The sequence below is a fragment of the Saimiri boliviensis genome, chromosome 17, assembly GCF_048565385.1.
Source record: "Saimiri boliviensis isolate mSaiBol1 chromosome 17, mSaiBol1.pri, whole genome shotgun sequence".
In the NCBI taxonomy this organism is placed as follows: Eukaryota; Metazoa; Chordata; class Mammalia; order Primates; family Cebidae; genus Saimiri; species Saimiri boliviensis.
This window is the reverse complement of record NC_133465.1, coordinates 1,509,951-1,530,071: the sequence shown is the minus strand read 5'-3', so window position 1 is coordinate 1,530,071 and position 20,121 is coordinate 1,509,951. Positions and strand designations below refer to the sequence as shown.

Sequence of the window (20,121 nt, the reverse complement as noted above, 5' to 3'; positions counted from 1 at the left end):
CAACATGGTGAAACCCCGTCTCTACTAAAAATACAAAAAAGTAGCTGGGCATGGTGGCGCGTGCCTGTAATCCCAGCTACTCAGGAGGCTGAGGCAGGAGAATTGCCTGAACCCAGGAGGCGGAGGTTGCGGTGAGCCGAGATCGCGCCATTGCACTCCAGCCTGGGTAACAAGAGCAAAACTCCGTCTCAAAAAAAAAAAAAAAAACAACAACCTTCCAAGCTGCAAAGCTGAGAGTCACCCTTGCCTCCTCTTCCTCTGTCATCTCCTATACCTATTCAATCGCCAGCCCTAGTCTACCTTCCATTTCACATGTATGTGCCTCTCACCAGTCCCGCCGTCTCTGTCTTAGGTCAGGTTCTTATGGTTTCTCACCATGACAACTGGAAGAGAGTCCTAGCAACTGTTTTTTCTTCTAGTTTTGTCATGTATGTATTTATTTACTTACTTATTTCGAGACAAAGTATCACTGTGGGGCCCAGGCTGGAGTGCAGTGGCTTGATCTTGGCTCATGGCAACCTCCGCTTCCCAGGCTCAAGTAATTACTGTCCCACAGTCTCCCAAGTCGCTGGGATTACAGGCATGTGCCACCATGCTTGGCTAATTTCTTTGTATTTTTCGTGGAAACCAGGTTTTACCATGTTGGCCAGGCTGGTCTCGAACTCCTGACCTCAAGTGATCTGCCTGCTTCAGCCTCCCAAGTGCTGGGATTACAGGTGTGAGCCACCATGCCTGGCCCCACCATACAGGATCCAATATAATTTTGCTAAAGTTCAAATCAGTCTCTCTTTCTCTCCTTTTAAAAGCTTAAAGCTTGCAAGCATTCTGCATAATTTCTTTTTTTTTTTTTTTTTTTTTTTGAGATGGAGTTTCGCTCCTTCCAGGCTGGAGTGCAATGGCGCGATCTCGGCTCACCGCAACCTCCGCCTCCTGGGCTCACGCAATTCTCCTGCCTCAGCCTCCTGAGTAGCTGGGATTACAGGCACGCGCCACCACGCCCAGCTAGTTTTTTGCATTTTTAGTAGAGACGGGGTTTCACCATGTTGATCAGGATGGTCTCGATCTCTCGACCTTGTGATCCACCCGCCTCAGCCTCCCAAAGTGCCGGGATTACAGGCTTGAGCCACCGCGCCCGGCCGCATTCTGCATAATTTCTGGCATGAAATGGATGCTTCTCTGTAACCTGACCCCTGTTTACCTCTTTGGCCTCATGGCTTTCCATGTGCAGACTTCCTGAAAACCAAGACTCAGCCTTTTTGCGCTACCTGTGTTTCCTTAAACGTGCAGCTCTCTTCTCTGCTTTTAATGCAGGCGGCGTTGACTTGGTAAGGCAGTTTCCCCTTCTTGTAAACCACAGGACAGAGTGAAATACTATGAATGTGGGCACATCCCATGACGGTTGCCGAGATTAATATTTAAAACAGTTAAGGGAAAACACTACATAATTCCCGAAATTTTCTTTTTTTTCCTTTTTCTCTTTCTTTTTTTTTTTTTTAGATGGAGTTTCACTCTGTTGCCCAGGCTGGAGTGCAGTGGCGCAATCTCAGCTCACTACAACCTCTGCCCCTCCTTTCTCTGCCCCCCGGAGTTTAAGTGATTCTACTACCTCAGCCTCCTGAGTAGTTGGGATTACAGGTGCCCACCACCACACCTGGCTAATTTTTGTATTTTTAGTAGAGACGAGGTTTCACCATGTTGGCCAGGCTGGTCTCGAACTCCTGACCTCGAGCAATTGCCCACCTTGGTCTCCCAAGTGCTGGGATTACAGGCGTGAGCCTCTAAGCTGTGGCCAAATTTTCTAAGAAAAAGAGAAAAATCCATGGAGCTTGGTATTCAAAGACATGCAAAATGCAAAACAGAAAAGACATTTTACATCAGAATAACAGAAACTCTGGCTGTTATGCGAATACAGCACACTTCCCTTTTCTGATTTATTCCTGTTCTAGAGCCAGACATCTTGGCTTCAGTTTCAAATCTGTTGTGTGTCAGCTGTGTGTTTTTCTATAGGTTACTTATCTCTCTGTGCTTCAGTTTCCTCGAGTGTAAAAGGCGATAATTACAGCATCTACCTCAGAGGGTCACTGTGAGGATTAAATGCATTAATATCTATGAAAGGCATAGAACATTACTGGTTCATAGTGAGTGCTATGTTAAGTGCTATCTACTGTGATTACTATTACCATTTTATTATTATTGAAATATTTTAATACATCCGTTTTACATAAAAAATAAGTGCAGGTCTCTTGTTCTTTGCCCGTATACTGCTGTCCCTGTTTTTGCCTGGCTAATCTCAGTTCAATCTATAACAGAGAAAAGCTAGAGCAACTTTAATGGACTAATGTGACTAGCAGAATGATTAAATACAACTTTTGGTGTATCTGTGCAATAAAACATCATGCATATATTTATGCCATTTTTGAATAATGTTTAAGTTTGTAATGACACAGAAGAAAATTAAGTAACAATAATAAGACATATTAGTATATGAAAGAATATTAAGTACCAATCGTAAAATGTAAAACTAGGTACAGAATGATAGGGCAATTTAAATTTTCTAATTTATGCTTCCCTATATTTTCTCAATTTTGTACAACGACCATGTGTATTTTCTGTAAAAGAAAAACAAACTAATATAATTTTTATTTTTTTGAGATAGAGTCTCACTCTGTTGCCCAGGCTGAAGTGCAATGGTGTGATCTTGGCTCACTGCAAACTCTCTCTCCCAGGATCAAGAGATTCTCATGCCTCAACCACTCGAGTAGCTGGGACTACAGGTGTGTGCACTACCAAACTAATTTTTTGTATTTTTAGTAGAGATGGGGTTTCACTCGGTTGGCCAGGCTGTTCTTGAACTCCTGACCTCAGATGATCCACCCACCTCAGCCTCCCAAAGTGCTGGGATTATAGGTGTGATGCTCGGCTTATAAATTAAAAAAAAAAAAAAATTAGGGTCTCACATTTTTGGAAGCTTACCTTAATACTTCACTACCACCATGACCTGCATGGAAAGAGGCCAGAAACAATTTGAAGAAAGATGCTTCATAAGGAATACTGAAAGTTGGCCATGCACAGTGGCTCATGCCTGTAATCCCAGCACTTTGGGAGGCCTAGGCAGGTGGATCACCTGAGGTCAGGAGTTCGCGACCAGTCTGACCAATATGGTGAAACCTCGTCTCTAAAAAATAATAATAATAATAATAAATACTGAAAGTTTTCTTGACCTCATGGATGCTGATGAGGCTTTACCCCTCTCTGAGGAATTGAACATCCCCTGAAGTTCCTGACCTCTACCTTTCACAACCAAGAGCAGGCTGTGGCAGATGACCAAGGTCCGTTTCCACGGTAAGAAGAGTGGGGCAGGCCAGCTCCGTAGTCAGAGTGTGGCAGTCACTGATAAGCTGCTCCAACCAGCTCGCTGTCCTGTGGATTTCACCCTGAAGAATGCTGCACTCTGGATAATTATGTGCTTGCCTCTTCAATCCACAATTCAGCTTCTGCTCCCATTTCCCCCAAAGTGACTTGGATGCCACCCTGGCAAAACCACAGAATTTGCCTCTGCTTGGTTTATTATCTCGGCAAAATGACCCTATGTTCCAGCTCCCCTTGGCTTCCCAGTCTCCACATTTGCCCTCCAGGAGCTCTCTAGTTCTAGGCATCCCACCTCCTAGAGGTCACCTCTTTGCCCCAACACCCGGTAGTCTCCCCAACACTCTAGGAGAGGCCAGGCTGTCCAGACCGACAGCCTTTCTTCCCTGCTCCTCAGCACTTTTGTGATCTCTTCTGAGAATCTGTTACAATCAGAGATTGTGTCATCTCAGATGGTCATACCTGTAGAGGGACTCTAGTCATCTCTGAACTGGGAGTTGAAGACCTTAGGGGTCTTTTAACTTTTCTACGTTTTGCTTTCCAAATCTGTGCAGTGGCAAAACCGATTGGGATCAGGTAAAACCACAGGCTGTGGAGATGCTGAGGAAAATGAAAAATACCAGGACATTTTCAAGATCATGTCACTGCTGTGGCTGCTGGTCCTGCTTGCAGCCTGGAAAGTTGAAGGCAATGTGACAAGACCAATGTAAAAATGCCCAGAATGGAGTTATGAATATAGTGGTGGTCAAGGTTGCGGAGGGGGAAACCGGTATGTGACCACAAGTAAGCGGGAAAGAAGGGCTTCCCTGCTCAGCGGTGAAGGGAGGCCCTCTGAATGCCCTCTGAATGGAGCTCCCTGGAACCATGGATGACCCTTGCCGTCACTTCTTGCAATTCTGAGCCATTTTGATGAAACTACTGGATGTGTGGGTTGAGGGTGTGGGAGAAGGGGAAGTACCACACTTTAAGGGCTGAGGAATCACCTTTCGGGTGGAATGTCAGAACAACCAGTGCATTCATACTTGTTTTACTCATTTGGCTGTATAGTGGGCCACATCTCGAGTCCATATTACTCATCACATCCCCTCCATGGAGATAAGCATAACAGTTTCTGCATCAAGGAGCTCACTTTCTAGTTGGAGAGGCAACTTAACAGAAATAGATAAATATGTGACAGGTGATAAGAAGGAAGTAATTCAGAAGACTGTAGGGAGTACAATGAAGGATACAGAATTTACTTGGGAAAGAGGTCAGGGAAGTTTCTCTAGAGAAGATGAGCATTTTTTTTTTTTTTTGGTCATGTATATGAGAGTCATTTGTTATCATTCTTTATTGGCCCCCCTTGACTTTCCAGTTTCCACATTGCCTTCCAGGAGTTCTAAATGGCACCAGTGCCTAAATCTTGGTGGGGATAGTGAATATGGCTAAGCCAAATGATACAAGTCCTTTTTGATTTCATTGTGGACTTCTACTGGTGCAGACCTAGTATTGTTGTTAGGATCTTCACGAAGATCCCTCAAAACATTTTACCTCCATGAGCCAAAGATCAGATCAAGGCTAGGAAGCAAAAGTCCACAGACAAACTCACTGTATGGCTCAATAATGACTAGTCACCCATTTTTATTAAGAATCATTTTCCTGAAGCCCCAGAATGGGCATCCTCCGAATCTCTACGCTTCGCTCATTCAGACAGCTGCTCTAGTGGGGACTGAGACTTAACTCGGAACTACTCATCTACAGCGGATACACAGCCTTCTACAGCGGATACACAGTCTTCTCCAGCCCTCAGGCTTTCTGACACTGTTTCTTCCTCTGACATGACACTTAGCTTATTCCACCTCTTGGGATGGTTATTTCTGTCACTGTCAATGCTGTCACTAGATATGGAACTCTTCGAAGGCAGGGATGGGGCTTCATTCAGCTGTCTGCCCTGACAAACAGCAGATGGTAGTACATTGGGTTGAATCCAAATGTCATAGGTAATGAAGTCTGTGTGGATTCAGAGAACAGGAGACACATTCTGCTTCCCTTAAAGTAAGGTCCCTGATGCATGAAGATGAAACTGCACCAACCAGCAAAGACCAGGAGAGGTACTAACACATGTGCTATCAGGGAACATGGAATGTTACAGCCAGGGGTGAGGATCTTGGAGTAGATCAGAACATTTCAAGCAAGAGCTGTGCGAAGAAAAGGGGATGACGGAGAGAACAGAAGAGAGAGGCTTGTGTGTGTGGGTCAGGGGGCAGGGGAGAAGGCTGAGGTAGGATGACCTTGTACTTTAATGACCCTGAAGGACCTGGGACGCTGCTCCAACCCCTCCTATGGCTCCCAGATGCTGTAGGTGCCTTTTGTTCTTGACTTGTATCTTAGGCGCAGGAGTACACGTGCAGGTTTGTTATATAGGTGAATTGTGTGTTGTGGCGGTTTGGTGTACAGATTATTTCATCACCCAGGTAATAAGCATAGTATCCAATGAGTAGTTTTTTTTATCCTAGCCCTCCTCCCACCCTTCACCTTTGAGTAAGCCCTGTGCCTGCTGTTCCGTTCTTTGTGTCCATGTGTATTCAATGTTTAGCTTCCACTTTTAAGTGAGAACATGCAGGATTTGGTTTTCTGTTCCTGTGGTAGTTCGCTGAGGATAATGGCCTCCAGCTCCATCATGTTGCTGTAAAGGACATGATTTCATTCTCTTTCATGACTGACAAGTATTCCATAGTATATATATACCACATTTTCTTTATCCGTTCTACCATTGATGGGTATTTAGGTTGATTCCATGTCTTTGCTGTTGTAAGTAGTATTGCGATGAACATACACGTGCACGTGTCTTTATGGTAGAATGATTTCTATTTCTTTGGGTATATATCCAATAGTGGGATTGCTGGGTTGAATGGTAATTCTGTTTTAAGTTCTTTGAGAAATCGCCAAACTGCTTCCCACAATGGCTGAGCTAATTTACATTACCACCAGCAGTGTGTAAGTGTTCCTTTTCTCTGCAACCTCATCAGCATCTTCTGTTATTTTTGACTTTTTAAAAGTAGCCAGCCTGACTGGTGTGAGACGGTATCTCACTGTGGTTTTAATTTGCATTTCTCTAATGATGGGTGATATTGAGCAGTTTTTGCATGTTTCTTGGCCGCGTGTATGTCTTCTTTTGAAATGTGTCTGTTTATGTTATTGCCCACTTTTTAATGGAGTTCTTTGTTTTTTGCTTGTATATTTCTTTAAGTTCCTTATAGATTCTGGGTATTAGACCTTTGTCAGATGCATAGTTCGTAAATATTTTCTCTCATTTTGCAGGTTATCTCTTTACTCTGCTGATAATATCTTTTGCTAGGCAGAAGCTCTTTAGTTTAATTAGATCCCATGTGTCAGGTTTTGGTTTTGTTGCAATTTGCTTTTGGCGTCTTCATCATGAAATCTCCGCCAGATCTTGTGTCCAGAATGGTGCTGTCTAGGCCATCTTACAGGTTATCATGTTTTTATAGTTTTATAGTTTTCGGTTTTACATTTAAATCTTTAATCCATCTTGAGTTGATTTTTATATATGATGTAAGGAAGGGGTCCAGTTTCAACCTTTTGCATATAGCTAGTCAGTTATCCCAGTACCATTTATGAAATTGGAAGTCCTTTTCCCATTGCTTGTTTTTGTTAACTTTGTCAAAGATCAGATGGTTACAGGTATGCAGCATTATTTTCTGAGCCTCTATTTTGTTCTATTGGTCTATATGTCTGTTTTTGTACCAGTACCATGCTGTTTTGGTTACTTTATCCCTGTAGTATAGTTTGAAGTCATGGCTCCCTCTTCTTACCTTCTTTTTTTTCTCTCAGAGAAGAGCAGGTAACAATGTGGGGTTAGGAATGAGCATCGGGGTGAGAATAGTAGAGCTAAAGGCTGATAGACATCTTGATCCAATCATCCTCACTCCCTTCATTTGCCCAACTTCACACACTTCTGTATTCAGGGTCTTTGTAAGCTTCACCTTCTGTACAGGTGCCTAGCAGCTATCAAACCAGTCAGGGCTTAACATGAACATGAGCATTCCCTGTGGACCAGCTGGGACACACTCACATCCTTAGATTACACATTTTGTCTGTAACATAGAAAAACTCATTACTAGGTATACTATTCTGTTTTGTTTTGTTTTGCTTTGTTTTTGAGACAGGGTCTTGTTCTGTCATCTAGGCTGGAGTGCAGTGGCGCAATCACCACTCACTGCAGCCTGGACTTTCCTGGGGGTGATCCTCCCAACTTAGCCTCCTGAGAAACTGAGACTACAGGTATGTATCACCACTCCCAGCTAAATTTTTTTCAATTTTTTTTTTTTTTTTTGTAGAAACAGGGTTTCACCATGTTGCCCAGGCTGGTCTCAAACCTCTGGGCTCAAGCAGTCCACCTGCCTTGGCTTCCCAAAGTGCTTGGAATACAGGTGTGAGCCACTGTACCCAGCTCAATTCTGTTCTTATACTAGAAGAACATTCTGTATCTGGGTCTTCTAAACTTGATTCTTACTGGTTTCTTTGAACTGTTCTTTTATTGATCCAAGAAAATATCCTGAACTCTTCATTTCTCCTCCATTCCCTCCTTGTTCTAGGACAGACTAGCCCAATCCCTTTCCTGAATTAAGTCCGAATACCGTCAGTCTTTGAATGTGGAATTGCTCCTAGCAGTCTATCAGTCAACAGTTTCTTTGTGGTCACATTCTATGTTTATTCTGGAGACTACAGCGTGGGAAGAAAGTGGACTTTGGAGTCAGATGAATCTTGATTCAAATGTTGGCAGTGCCACTCAGCTGTGTGGCATTGAGAGCATCAGTGAACCACTCTCTGATCCTCAATTGCCTTGTCTATAAAATGAGATTACACACCCCTGCTCGGGGTTATAGTAGGATTAGATATAACATGCGTAAGACAGCTTTCCCAGCACCTGGCATTGATAAGTGTCCAATAAGAAGTTACAAATGTTCCTGAGTCACTCTACTGGGTCCTTCTGCATATCCAATGCTGGACTCTTCATGCTCAAGGAAACATACAGGGCACAAAAGTCAGTGGCACTCAGCTCAGCAGAAGAAGGCACAAGAAGGGTACGGGGGAGTCCTGGCTCCCCCTGTGTTCTTAGAGCCAAGCTCGTGGCAAGCCTGGGAAGACTGACGCGAACCCTCCAGCTTCTGGGGGGTGCCAACCACCAAGAGCAGCACAGTTCTTGTCTATAAGCCACTTGCAGCAGGTGTGAACATTTCATCTTTTCCCCTGGGGTTTGCAACTCTCTCCCCAGTCTCGGTCACTGCCTTGGGTTGTACCACTTCCCTCTTCTTCTCCCCTGCACCTCCCTCATCTTTCCTCTGTGATGACATCGTCCCGGGGAAGAGAAGCTCAGAGGAACTCATCACTCAGCTAGCTTCAGGAGCCATGACATCATCTCTACCATGGAAATTCCACTCACTCTCCTGTGCCCCCACATTTGTCCCAGGCCTCGGAGTCCCTATAAAGCGAGGTTCCCAACTCAGTATCAGCACAGGACACAGCTGGGTTCTAAAGCTTCTGAGCTCTGCAGCCTCGCCTCTGAGAAAACTTCTCTTTCACCAATACCATGAAGCTCTGCGTGACTGTCCTGTCTCTCCTCGTGCTGGTAGCTGCCTTCTGCTCTCCAGGGCTCTCAGCACCAAGTAAGTCTGCTTTTGCAGTGGCTATTTCTAGAGTCAAGGTGTAGGCAAAGTCTTTTCTAGTTGTGGCTGGTCAAACAGTGGGATCTGGGGATGGCATAAAAGACAGCTAGGATGATTGTCACGTAGTTTGCTGCCAAATGTAGAGTCCAGTAGATATTCAATAGCATTCAAGTTCCTGTTTTCTTAAGAATTAGCAACGAGTAGAGGAAAAGGATGGGCTGGAAGTCAGACTGTTGAATTGGCTCTGCCTCTACTTGTTCAAGCGAGCCCCTGTCCCTCTCTGTGCCTCGGCTTCCCCATCTGTCATATAAAGGGAGTGAGATGTGTTCTAAGACTCAATCCAGTTCCAATCTTCTAGATTTCTTTCTTGCCCATCTCTGAAGATCCACTATTCAGAATAAGACTCCTGCTCAGGTTAGGTGGGAATGGATACGAGGAACCATATTTGAGGCTCTGGTAGCTCCACAGAGATGCTCAATGAAGATGCAAAATTAGAAGCCAAACTTAACAGCTCCCAAGTGCAGTGTTGATCTCACTCCGGCCTTTCCTTTCAGTGGGCTCAGACCCTCCCACCGCCTGCTGCTTTTCTTACACCGTGAGAAAGCTTCCTCGCAACTTTGTGGTAGATTACTTCGAGACCAGCAGCCTCTGCTCCCAGCCAGCTGTGGTGTGAGTATCAACCCCTGGGCTATTCTGGGAGGCAAGGGTAAGGGCTGGATTTTAAAAGAGGGTCTGTTTCAGGGAGTGGGTGACTGAGCAGTGGGGAGGCAGCTCTCAGGGCTGAAGCCTTCCCTGAGAGCCATGAGGGCACAGGTCGTGAACTCACTTTTCAAGTGCTGAAGGCAGCTGGGTGGGAGCCAAGAGAGAAGGGGGTTCCTGGGGAGGAATTCATCCAGAGGACAGGAGAGCAGGGGAAGTCAGAAAAGTCACATGAGCTATGGACCGATTTCTTAAACCATGCTAGAAAGACATGTGGCAAAGTCACTGCCAGGCTGACCGGGAATGGGGAGATCCATTCATATTGATTGCAATGCCCACTGGTTCCTAATCCGGGCAACCCCTGGGGCCCACAGTTAAATTCAGTGGGTGGAAGTTACAGGGAGTCTGGTTCCAGTGCTGCCCCAGGAAGGATTCCATCCATCCGAGCTGCCCTGCACAGACCATGGTCAGGCAGAGGATGATGCCTACCACAGGCAAGGGCTAAAGCCAGGTGGCCTCAAAGGTTCCATGGGATTCTAATCTGTCCACTCCTTGTTCTACAGATTCCAAACCAAAAGAGGCAAGCAAGTCTGTGCTGACCCCAGTGAGACCTGGGTCCAGGAGTATGTGTATGACCTGGAACTGAACTGAGCTGCTCTGGGCTCAGAGACAGGAAGTCCTCAGGGAAGGTCACCTGAGCCTGGATGCTTCTCTGTGAGACGCATCTTCTCCGTACTCACGACTCCTCTCCGCAGCTCCTGTTCCTTCTCCTAATTTAATCTTTGTTGTGTGCTGTTTTATTGTATTAGGTATTATTTCCATTATTTATATTGTTTAGCCAAAGGATAAGTGTCCCCTATGGGGAAGGTCCATTGTCACAGTTTCTTTGCTGTTGCAAATACATGGATAACACTGTTGATTCCCTGGGTTTCCATAATAAAACTTTGAAATAAAATGTAGACAGTTTCTTTGTGATTTCAATTTGATTTCGGGGTAAAAGGAATTGCCTGGTACTATTGGGAGGGACAAAATAGTTTCTCAAAACAGTAAAAATGAGCAATTGCTGAGTCTTTAATATAAGCTCTGGGCTGAACACTCTTAATACATGATCTCACTGCATACTTTCAACAAAGGTTTTAACACCGTTATGAAGGAGGGACTGGGTGGAGTGACTTGCTGAGGCTTGTAGGTCTACTTGGAGAATGTCATGAAAGAATCCTCCCAAAAATGATAGCTTGATAATAAGGGTTATCATTTCAACATCTTGACAGGAAGTCGCAACAGAGGCAGCAGCACAGCAAAGGGGAAAGAAGAGTGAGAAAAATGACTTCATCATCTTAGCACAACTTTGGGAAAGGCATTTTGCCTTATTAGACCTCAATGCTCACACCTGTGAAATGGGGATAATATTAACCACTTTGAAGGACTGTTATCAGGTGATATGTAAAGCACCCATCCTGGGTTCAGGCACTTGGAAGATTTTCTCCTTCCCTCTCTGAGCCTCCATCTTTTCACTTGAACTGGACCTAGCAATTATCAGAGTCGTCATGAGGATCAGATTAGTTGATGGATCAGCACTCTAAAGCCCGAGCTAATGTGAGGTGGTGTTATGAGGACAGAAGGATGGAATCTGGTTTTGTTTGGAAGTGTTGCAGGAGTAAATTAAGCCACTTCGACTTAATAATCCTTCCATCAGAACTGCCTGGGTCAGAGACAACATGGCTCTGAAATAGAATTGCATGCACAATAAAGGCTGATCCATGGGACACAGACTCGTCGTCTACTAAAGCTAAAAGGAAACTTTACACCATCTGGTCCAACCCGCCCATTTTTTAGAAACTGAGAGCCAAGGCCTGGGCAGTAACTTGCCACATGCCACTCAGCAAGTGCATAGCAGAGCAGGACCCTGGCCAGTGCCAACCCCCAGGCTCATGCCCTTTCCTGCACACCTTCCCTAGTGACACACCTCTGTGGTCCTCAAAAGGGAGACCAATTGAGTAAGGACGAGGCAGAGACTACCTTGAAAATCATTTGAGTGTTCTTAGTCCTGTGCAAATGCAGAACTGGGGCCCTGTACCTCTCTGGGGTCAACAGACCCAATTCCCTTCTTTGTCCTGCCCTCAGTCACCCTGTCATTCTAGAGCCCCCGTGGAAATCTCCTTCAGATTCTGCGGGGACTGCAAGAAGGAGGTTAAGGGGGCAGAGCTGATCCAGAACAGGTGTGAGAAGAGGCTAGCAGCAAAGGATGTGCCTGGCAGCAGTTTCTGCTTTCATTTGCCTAGATCTGAGCTGTTTAATACGTTAGCCATGGCCAAAGTGGCTAATTAAAATTTCATTACATTTAACTAAAATGAAATAAATTTAAAATTCAGTTCCTGAGTCACGCTAGTCACATTTCTAGTGCTCAGTAGCCTCATGTGGCTAGTTACCATGTTGGACAGCGCGGATCACGGATGATGGACTTTCTGTCCATCGGCACGGAAAGTTCCATTGGAGAGCACACTCCTGGAATGTTCTCCGAGCCTAAAGAAAGTGAAGGGAGGGGCGGTTGCGGTGGTCTGGAAGATTAGGCTGTGGACATGGAGAAAGGTACACAATTCTATTCTGAGGGGACAGAGTGGAAGAGAGAATGGATGCTCCCAGGGCCAGAGGCAAGGTATAGATCACTACGGTAGCTGAATAATGGCCCCCAAGATGTCCACAGCCTATTCCCCAGAACCTGTGAATGTCACTTTACACGGCCAAAGGGACTTTGGAGATAATCAAGTTAAGGATCTTAAGATGGAGTAATTACCTTCAATTATCTGGTCAGGCTCCAAATGTAGTTGTAAGTGTCCTTACAAGGGGGAGTACGAGAGAAATCCAGCAATAGAGGAGAAGGTAGCAATGTGCCAACAGAAGCAAGATGCTATGCTGCTGGCTTGGAAGATGGAGGAAGAGGCCAGAAGCCAAGAGGTCGTTAGGATGCGGCTCTCGAAGCGGGAAAAGGCAAGGAAATGGTTCCTCCCCCAGAGCCTCCAGAGAGAACGAAGCCCAGCGAACCTGATTGCAGACTTCTCACCTCCAGAACTTTAAGAGAATAAATATGTGGTTGTAAGACGCTAAGTTTGTGGTAATTTTTTGCAGCAGCAAATGAAAACAAATACAACCACCAACTGATGAGTCACCGATAGCGACCCCCAATAGCTCAGTGGCAGGAAAGGGAGCATTTAGAGGGTGAGCCAAACCTCTCTGCAGGAGGAACCCAGGGTGATAGGAACACGCCTCAGGGAGATGAACTACCGAGGAGAGGCATTCCAAAGGGAGACCTGTTTCAGCAACTGAGTTCTGGGGCTAAGGCCTGACCCAGAGTTCAAGACCCTTAGGAAGCGTGCCTCTTCTTGAGACACCTAACGTGCTCTGAGGGGTCCTAGATTCCTGTCTGGGAAAGAGTCCATCCTCTTATCTGTCAGATGCAGCCCAGAGCAGAGCCATGACCTGTCTCTGGTTCATTACTAGTGAGCAAGCAGGGTTAGGGCAAGAATGCCGCTCTCCTCCCTCACTCTGGAGTCCCTTTCCCACTCCTCCCTGATCCTCAGCAAATAGAAAGGGAGAGCTCAGTTCCACAGAGGCAGGACCACCAGGGAAGGCTGAAGGACGCCTGGGAAGCCTCATGAAGAAATGCTTCACCAGGGATTACAAACGGCAGCATGGAATCCTCAAAGTGGGGCAATGTGGGACTTCACCTGTTGCACAACATGAGACTGTTTTTTCCTTTCTCTTTTTCTCATTTAACTTCCTTTTCTCACCCTGGGCCCCGAGGGCTGGAATCTGCTTACTTGATGTTCCACTTGAGGTTTCTCCAGATTTCTGGGTCGGGGCAGAAGCCAGAACAGACGAAGCAGTACACTTGAAAGGAACTGCGGATTATGGAGCAATTTCTAGACATCCGGCCTGTTCTCCTGCTCCTTTCAGCGCCCACCTGAGCCAGCTCACTCTCCAGATGGGAGTCTGTTTCCTTATGTACATATTCCTTTAGGGCATGTTCATGCAAGCGTGTCCTTATCCCCCACCCCACTTCAGCGTGGAACCCCCCCGTCATGCTCCCATTGACACACGCATTTTCCTCCAAGGAGGCCAGAAGCCGAGCAAGCAGAGGCCGGGATCAAGGGAGCAAGACGAGCTGAGGTTGCTGACAAAGCCACAGCTCTTCCTGGCAGCTGAGACCAGCGGTCAGGTGGCAATCCTGTGCTGCAGTCTGCATTCACCCTTTACAGGCTCGAGGGACTCAGTACCCTCTCTTTCCCACGTATCTTTACCTGTTCTCCCTTCTAAACTCTTTTCCTCTGGGGTTCCTGCTGAGCCTAGCATACAGGAAAATGGAAGAAAAGGATTGAGCGACAAAATTGTGGCTGCATTTTTCTACCTTTTAAAAAGTTTCATTTTTAGCTACAGTTGACGCTTTGTATATGTGGGTTCCATTGTTTCCATCCCAGTGATGGATGGAAAATGTTTGGGGAAAAAAAAAACATAATAGACCAGCTGTGGTGGCTCACACCTATAATTTTAGCACTTTGTGAGGCCAAAGTGGGAGGATCACTTGAGCTCAGGAGTTTGAGACCAGCCTGGGCAACATGATAAGACCCAGTCTCTATGAAAAAAAAAAAAATCCAGATGAGCTGAGTGAGATGGCACATGCCTATAGTCCCAGCTACTTGGGAAGCTGAGGAAGGAGGATCGCTTGAGCCCAGGAGGCAGAAGTTACAGACAACTGAGGTGAGTTGACTGCACTCAAGCCGGGGAGCCAGTTGATTCTAGGGGACCCAAAATGTCACCGTGGTCCTCCAGTTAAAGTAGGGGCTTATGGAGGTCAGGTAATTGATGGAGTTTTAGCTCAGGTCCAACTCACAGTGAGTCCAGTGGGTCCCCGGACTCATCCCGTGGTCATTGTCCCAGTGCCAGAATGCGTAATTGGCATAGACGCAATTAGCAGCTGTCAGAACACCCACACTGCCTCCCTGACTGGTAGAATGAGAACTATAGTGGTGAGAAAAGTCAAAGGGAAGCCATTAGAGCTGCCTCTATCTAGAAAAAGAGTAAATCGAAAACAACGTCACATCCCTGGAAGGATTGCAATTAGTGCTACCATCGAGGACTTGAAGGATGTAGGGGTGGTGATTCCCTCACCCCCTTTCAAGTCTCCCATTGGGCCAGTGCAGAAGACAGACGGATCTTGGAGAATGACGGTGGATTATCATAAGCTTAACCAAGTGGTGACTCCAATCGCAGCTGCTTTACCAGACGTGGTTTCATTGCTTGAGCAAATTAACGTGTCTCCTGGTACCTGGTATGCAGCCACTGACTTGACAAACGTCTTTTTCTCCATTCCTGTCCATAAGGCCCACCAGAAGAAATTTTGCCTTCAGCTGGCAAGGCCAGAAATGTATTTTTACTATCCTACCTCAGAGGTATATCGACTCTCTGGCTTTCTGTTATAATTTTGTTCAGAGAGACCCTGATCACTTTTTGCTTCTGAAACATGTCACACTGGTCCATTACACTGGAGCCATTATGCTGATTGGATGCAGTGAGCAAGGAGTAGCAAGCACACTGGACTCACTGGTGAGCCATTTGCATGCCAGAGGATAAGAAATAAAACTGACTGAAATTCAGGGACCTTCTATCTCAGCAAAATTTCTAGGAGTCTGGTGGTGTGGGACCTGTCAAGATACTCCTTCTAAGGTAAAGGATAAGTTGCTGCATTTGGTTCCTCCTACAGCCAAGAAAGTGGCACAATGCATAGCGGGCCTATTTGGATTTTGGAGGCAACACATTCCTCCTTTGGGTGTGTTACTCTGGCCCATGTATCGAGTGATCTGAAAGGCTGCAAGTTCTCAGTGGGGTCCGGGAGAAGGCTCTGCAACAGGCCCAGGCTGCTGTGCAAGCTGCTCTGCCACTTGGGCCATATGACCCAGCAGATCTAATGGTGCTTGAGGTGTCAGTGGCAGAGAGGGATGCTATTTGGAGCCTTTGGCAGGCTCCCAAAGGTGAATCACAGCAGAGGCCTCTAGGATTTTGGAGCAAGGCCCTGCCGTCTTCTTCAGATACCTACTCTCCTTTTGAGAGACTGTTACTGGGCTTTGGCGGAAACTTAACGTTAGATTACGCGTCCTCAAGTCACCATGCGACCTGAACTGCCTATCATGAACTGGGTGCTTTCTGACCCATCTAGCCATAAAGCGGATTGTGCACAGCAGCATTCCATTATTAAATGGAAGATGTGATCAGCCTCGAGCAGGTCCTGAAGGCTCACGTAAGTTACCTGACGACATGGCTTAAATGCCCACGGCCTCCACTTCTGCCACCTTGCCTTCTCTCCTCCAGCCTGCACTGATGGCCTCATGGGAATTTCCCTATGATCAGTTGACAGAGGAAGAGGAGACAGATGTTCTGCACAATAGGCAGGCACCACCTAAAAGTGGACAGCTGCAGTACTACAGCCCCTTTCCAGGACATCCTTGAAGGACAGCAGTGAGGGAAAATCTTCCCAACTGTGAGTAGTGCAGAACTGTGAGTAGTGCACCTGGTTGTGCACTTTGCATGAAAGGAGAAATCGACAGATGTGCGATTATATACTGATTCATGGGCTGTAGCCGATGACTTGGATGGATGGTCAGGGACTTGGAAGAAGCATGTTTGGAAAATTGATGACAAAGAAATTTACGGAAGAAAGTATGTAGATGAACCTCTTTAAGTGGGCAAAAACTATGAAGATATTTGTATCCCATGTGAGTGCTCACCAATGGGTGACCTCAGCAGAGAAGGAGTTTAATAATCAAGTGGATAGGGTGACCCGTTCTGTGGACACCACTCAGCCTCTCTCCCCAGCCACCCCTGTCATCACCCAATGGGCCCTTGAACAAAATGGCCATGGTGGCAGGGATAGAGGTTACGCATGGGCTCAGCAACATGGACTTCCACTCACCAAGACTGACCTGACTATGGTCACTGCTGAGTGCCCAATTTGCCAGCAGCAGAGACCAACACTGAGCCCTTGCACCATTCCTCAGCGTGATCAGCCAGCCACCTGGTAGCAGGTTGATTATATTGGACCTCTTCCATCATAGAAAGGGTAGAGGTTTGTCCTCACTGGAATACACTCTGACTCCTGATATGGGTTTGCCTATCCTACATGCAATGCTTCTGCCAAGGCTACCATCAGTGGACTCGTGGAACACCTTATCCACTGTCACGGTATTCCACACAGCTTTGTCTCTGACCAAGGCACTCACTTTATGGCTAAAGAAGTGAGGCAGTGGGCTTGTGTTCATGGAATTCACTGGTCTTACCATGTTCCCCATCATCCTGAAGCAACTGGATATGACTGAATGATGGAATGGCCTTTTGGAGTCACAATTACAATGGCAACTAGGTGACAATACTTTGCAGGGCTGGGGCAAAGTTCTCCAGAAGGCTGTGTATGCTCTGAATCAGTGTCCAATATATGGTACTGTTTCTCCCATAGACAGGATTCATGGGTCCCAGAATCAAGGGGTGGAAGTGGAAGTGGCACCACTCACCACCACCCATAGTGATCCACTAGCAAAATTTTTGCTTTCTGTTCCCTTGACATTATGTTCTGTGGGCCTAGAGGTCTTAGTTCCAGAGGGAGGAACGCTGCCACCAGGAGACACAATAACGATTCCATTAAACTGGAAGTTAAGATTGCCACCTGGATACTTTGGGCTCTTCCTGCCTTTAAGTAACAGGCTAAGAAGGGAGTTACAGTGTTGACTGGGGTGATTGACCCAGACTGTCTAGTTGAAAGCAGTCTACTGTGCCACAATGGAGGTAAGGAAGAGTATACTTGGAATCCAAGAGATCCATTGGGCCTCTCTTAGTATTATCATGCCCTGTGATTAAGGTGAACAGCAAACTGCCATAGTCCAATCCAGGCAGGACTACAAGTGACCCAGACCCTTCAGGAGTGAAAATTTGGGTCATTCCACCAGGGGAAAAAAAGCAGGCAGAAAAACATGAAAAGGAGAGATGGGTTTAGCTTCCCAGCCTACTTCCTTCTCCCATGTTGGATGCCTCCTGCCTTCGAACACAGGACTCCAAGCTCTTCAGTTTTGGGACTTGGACTGGCTCTCCTTGCTCCTCAGCTTGCAGACAGCCTATTGTGGGACCTGGTGATCATGTTTCTCTATCATCTATCTATCTATCTATCTATCTATCTATCTATCTATCTATCATCTTTCTATTATTTATCTGTCTTATTAGTTCTGCCCTCTTAAGAGAACCCTGACTAGTTTACTTGACACTAGCTTTTGGTTTTGTATATTGGCTTCACAACACTGAACAGGGAAAGACTCCATTTGTGTGGGGACTGACTTGGTTGGTAACATATCCAGTTCCTTTTCCTAGAAACAATGATTAACTGCTACCACTCTTTTATGAATGCATCTGGAGATTCTCTGCCTTTTGGAAGCTTCAGAGAATGGAACAACAAATGCAATAATGGGGGATTGCCCAAACGATCAGGGCCTTAGGCTTCTAGCCTTTATCCTGAAAGTACTTTAGACCTCTCCTCTTACAGGTCTAGATTTACAAAGCTCTTGACAGCTGCACTTGGGGACAAATTGAATTCTAACATAAAATACTTCCTTGAGATTTGAAAATGCTGCCTTCTCTCCCCTTTACTCAGTTCCCTAAACAAGGGTTGCTAGAAACATCCTTGGTAAGTTTCCTAAGATTTCCTGTTTCATGTGATACTTGTAAATTTCATAGTCAACAACTTTGCTGTGCAAAAAAATGTAACTTTATTTTCTCCATAATTAACCTTAGCTTTTTGATCTCAATTTTTTTTGGTGGCAGAAATGTAATCTGACCAACAAAGTCAACAGAGTTGCTTGCTGCTGTTTTTCTTCCAGTTGAGAATCTTCCATCTCCCATCCTCCTTCCTTTTCTCTCCTCCCGTTCTGCCCAGCATCCCCCTGCATTCTGGAAGGCTGGAGTGTGATTGAGCTGTCAGGGGATGCAGGATTCTCACTCACATTGGCCCCCGACCCCTGCTAGCCACTGATGAGGTGCATTTCAACCTTTCTGGTCATTGCCGGGTCACTTGTCCTGCCATGCCCTCCTGGGTCAGGGCTGTGACTCTGTCTCCTTTGTCCCACCCGAAGCTTCTCTGAGCCTACCAGGCCAGGGGTTTCTTGGAAAGACTGGTAGTACTCCCGGGCACACCTCCCTCCTGCTCCCCTGCACCTATAGTCCTCCCTCTTCCCAGGCAGGGCTGATGCCCTATTGGGGTCATCCTCAGATGTCTAGCTTTCTGGCTCGCATCTTTCACTTTATTCTCCCATGAATATCTACCTGCTTTTCTCTCAATACATAGGAAACTAGCTCTTAAAAATTATATTTAATGTTTTTAAAATGTGTATATTAAAAATGGTATCATCGCTATCCCCAGTTTCTTTGGGGGTTTAACCTTAGGAGCACTTTCTCCCTCCCACACTCAAATCATTTTCTCTCAAAAAGTCCAGATCCTGAAATGCACTTTCAGAACTATTATGTCTGTTATGAGTTAAAAAAAAAAATGTACTGAGGAACTCAACTGACTTGCTCGTTTAAACTCTATCCACCCTCCTCTGCAGGCAGTGAGTATGGATGATAGTGATTGCCGGCAAAACAGGGAAGTGGTAATGAAGGTCAGAAAGCCAGGGACGGGGGATGCTTGTGCTGCTGGGGTGTTTGAGCAGTGATGCTGCTCATGGTGAATTCGTATTCACCTCCAGATGGGTTTCTGGCTTTGCTGGAGAAAAGCTTTTATTGAGTGTCGTTAGTAATTCTGTCAAAGGTGGCGAGGAGGCAGGGGAACCTTCCCTTGTTAGGAATCAAATCAAGAAACCCTCTCTGGGGATTGATATAGAGCTATGTTCTTTCTAATGTGATATGATAGCACTGAATATTTGCTATTGCGTTTATGGAAATGATTGATTCTCAATCTATGTCACGAAGATTCTCAGCCCTGATTGTGAGATGACAGCATTGGGAAATGGGCATCACTGCATGAAGTTGCTACCTCTTGTGGAGGACTTCCTGGTGGCCTCCTTCATTGTCGTGGGCTGCAACTATTAGATTGCGAACCCCACCCCTTCCCCCAGGTGTGGGTCAGGAGCTGGAAGGCAGGGTCCACAGGGTGGCGTGGAAAGGGGCACTGTGCAGCTGGAAAGAAATAAGCTCCGGGGAGGGCTGGAAAAGCAATGAGATCAGCTCAGCAAAATTCAGTGCAGCCACAGCTTTTAGCTGGAGAGCATCGACCAGCTGTCCCAGGATGAAAAGGGGGTCTTAGTGAAGAATATCACCTTGGTGAGAGGCTCATAGGCGTCCTTCAAGATTAGCTAAAGGC

At 46.1% G+C, this 20,121-nt stretch overlaps 1 protein-coding gene and 1 pseudogene across 2 annotated transcripts; both read left to right on the top strand.

Moving 5' to 3' along the window:
- Positions 1-8,621: 8,621 nt before the first annotated feature.
- On the top strand, positions 8,622-11,392 carry LOC101028297 (C-C motif chemokine 4-like). 2 transcript variants are annotated; one of them, XM_010339668.2, is made up of 3 exons: positions 8,622-9,032; positions 9,587-9,701; positions 10,116-10,274. In XM_010339668.2, exons 1-3 carry the CDS (start codon positions 8,957-8,959, stop codon positions 10,234-10,236), a joined length of 312 nt encoding a protein of 103 aa, XP_010337970.2. In that variant the 5' UTR covers positions 8,622-8,956; the 3' UTR covers positions 10,237-10,274. The 2 variants fall into 2 exon arrangements, with proteins under 2 accessions (XP_010337970.2, XP_003929106.1); XM_003929057.4 differs by lacking the exon at positions 10,116-10,274 and adding an exon at positions 10,295-11,392 and having other exon boundaries at positions 8,631-9,032.
- Positions 11,393-12,187: 795 nt separating this feature from the next.
- On the top strand, positions 12,188-19,850 carry LOC141581928 (uncharacterized; annotated as a pseudogene).
- The last annotated feature ends 271 nt before the right edge of the window (positions 19,851-20,121 follow it).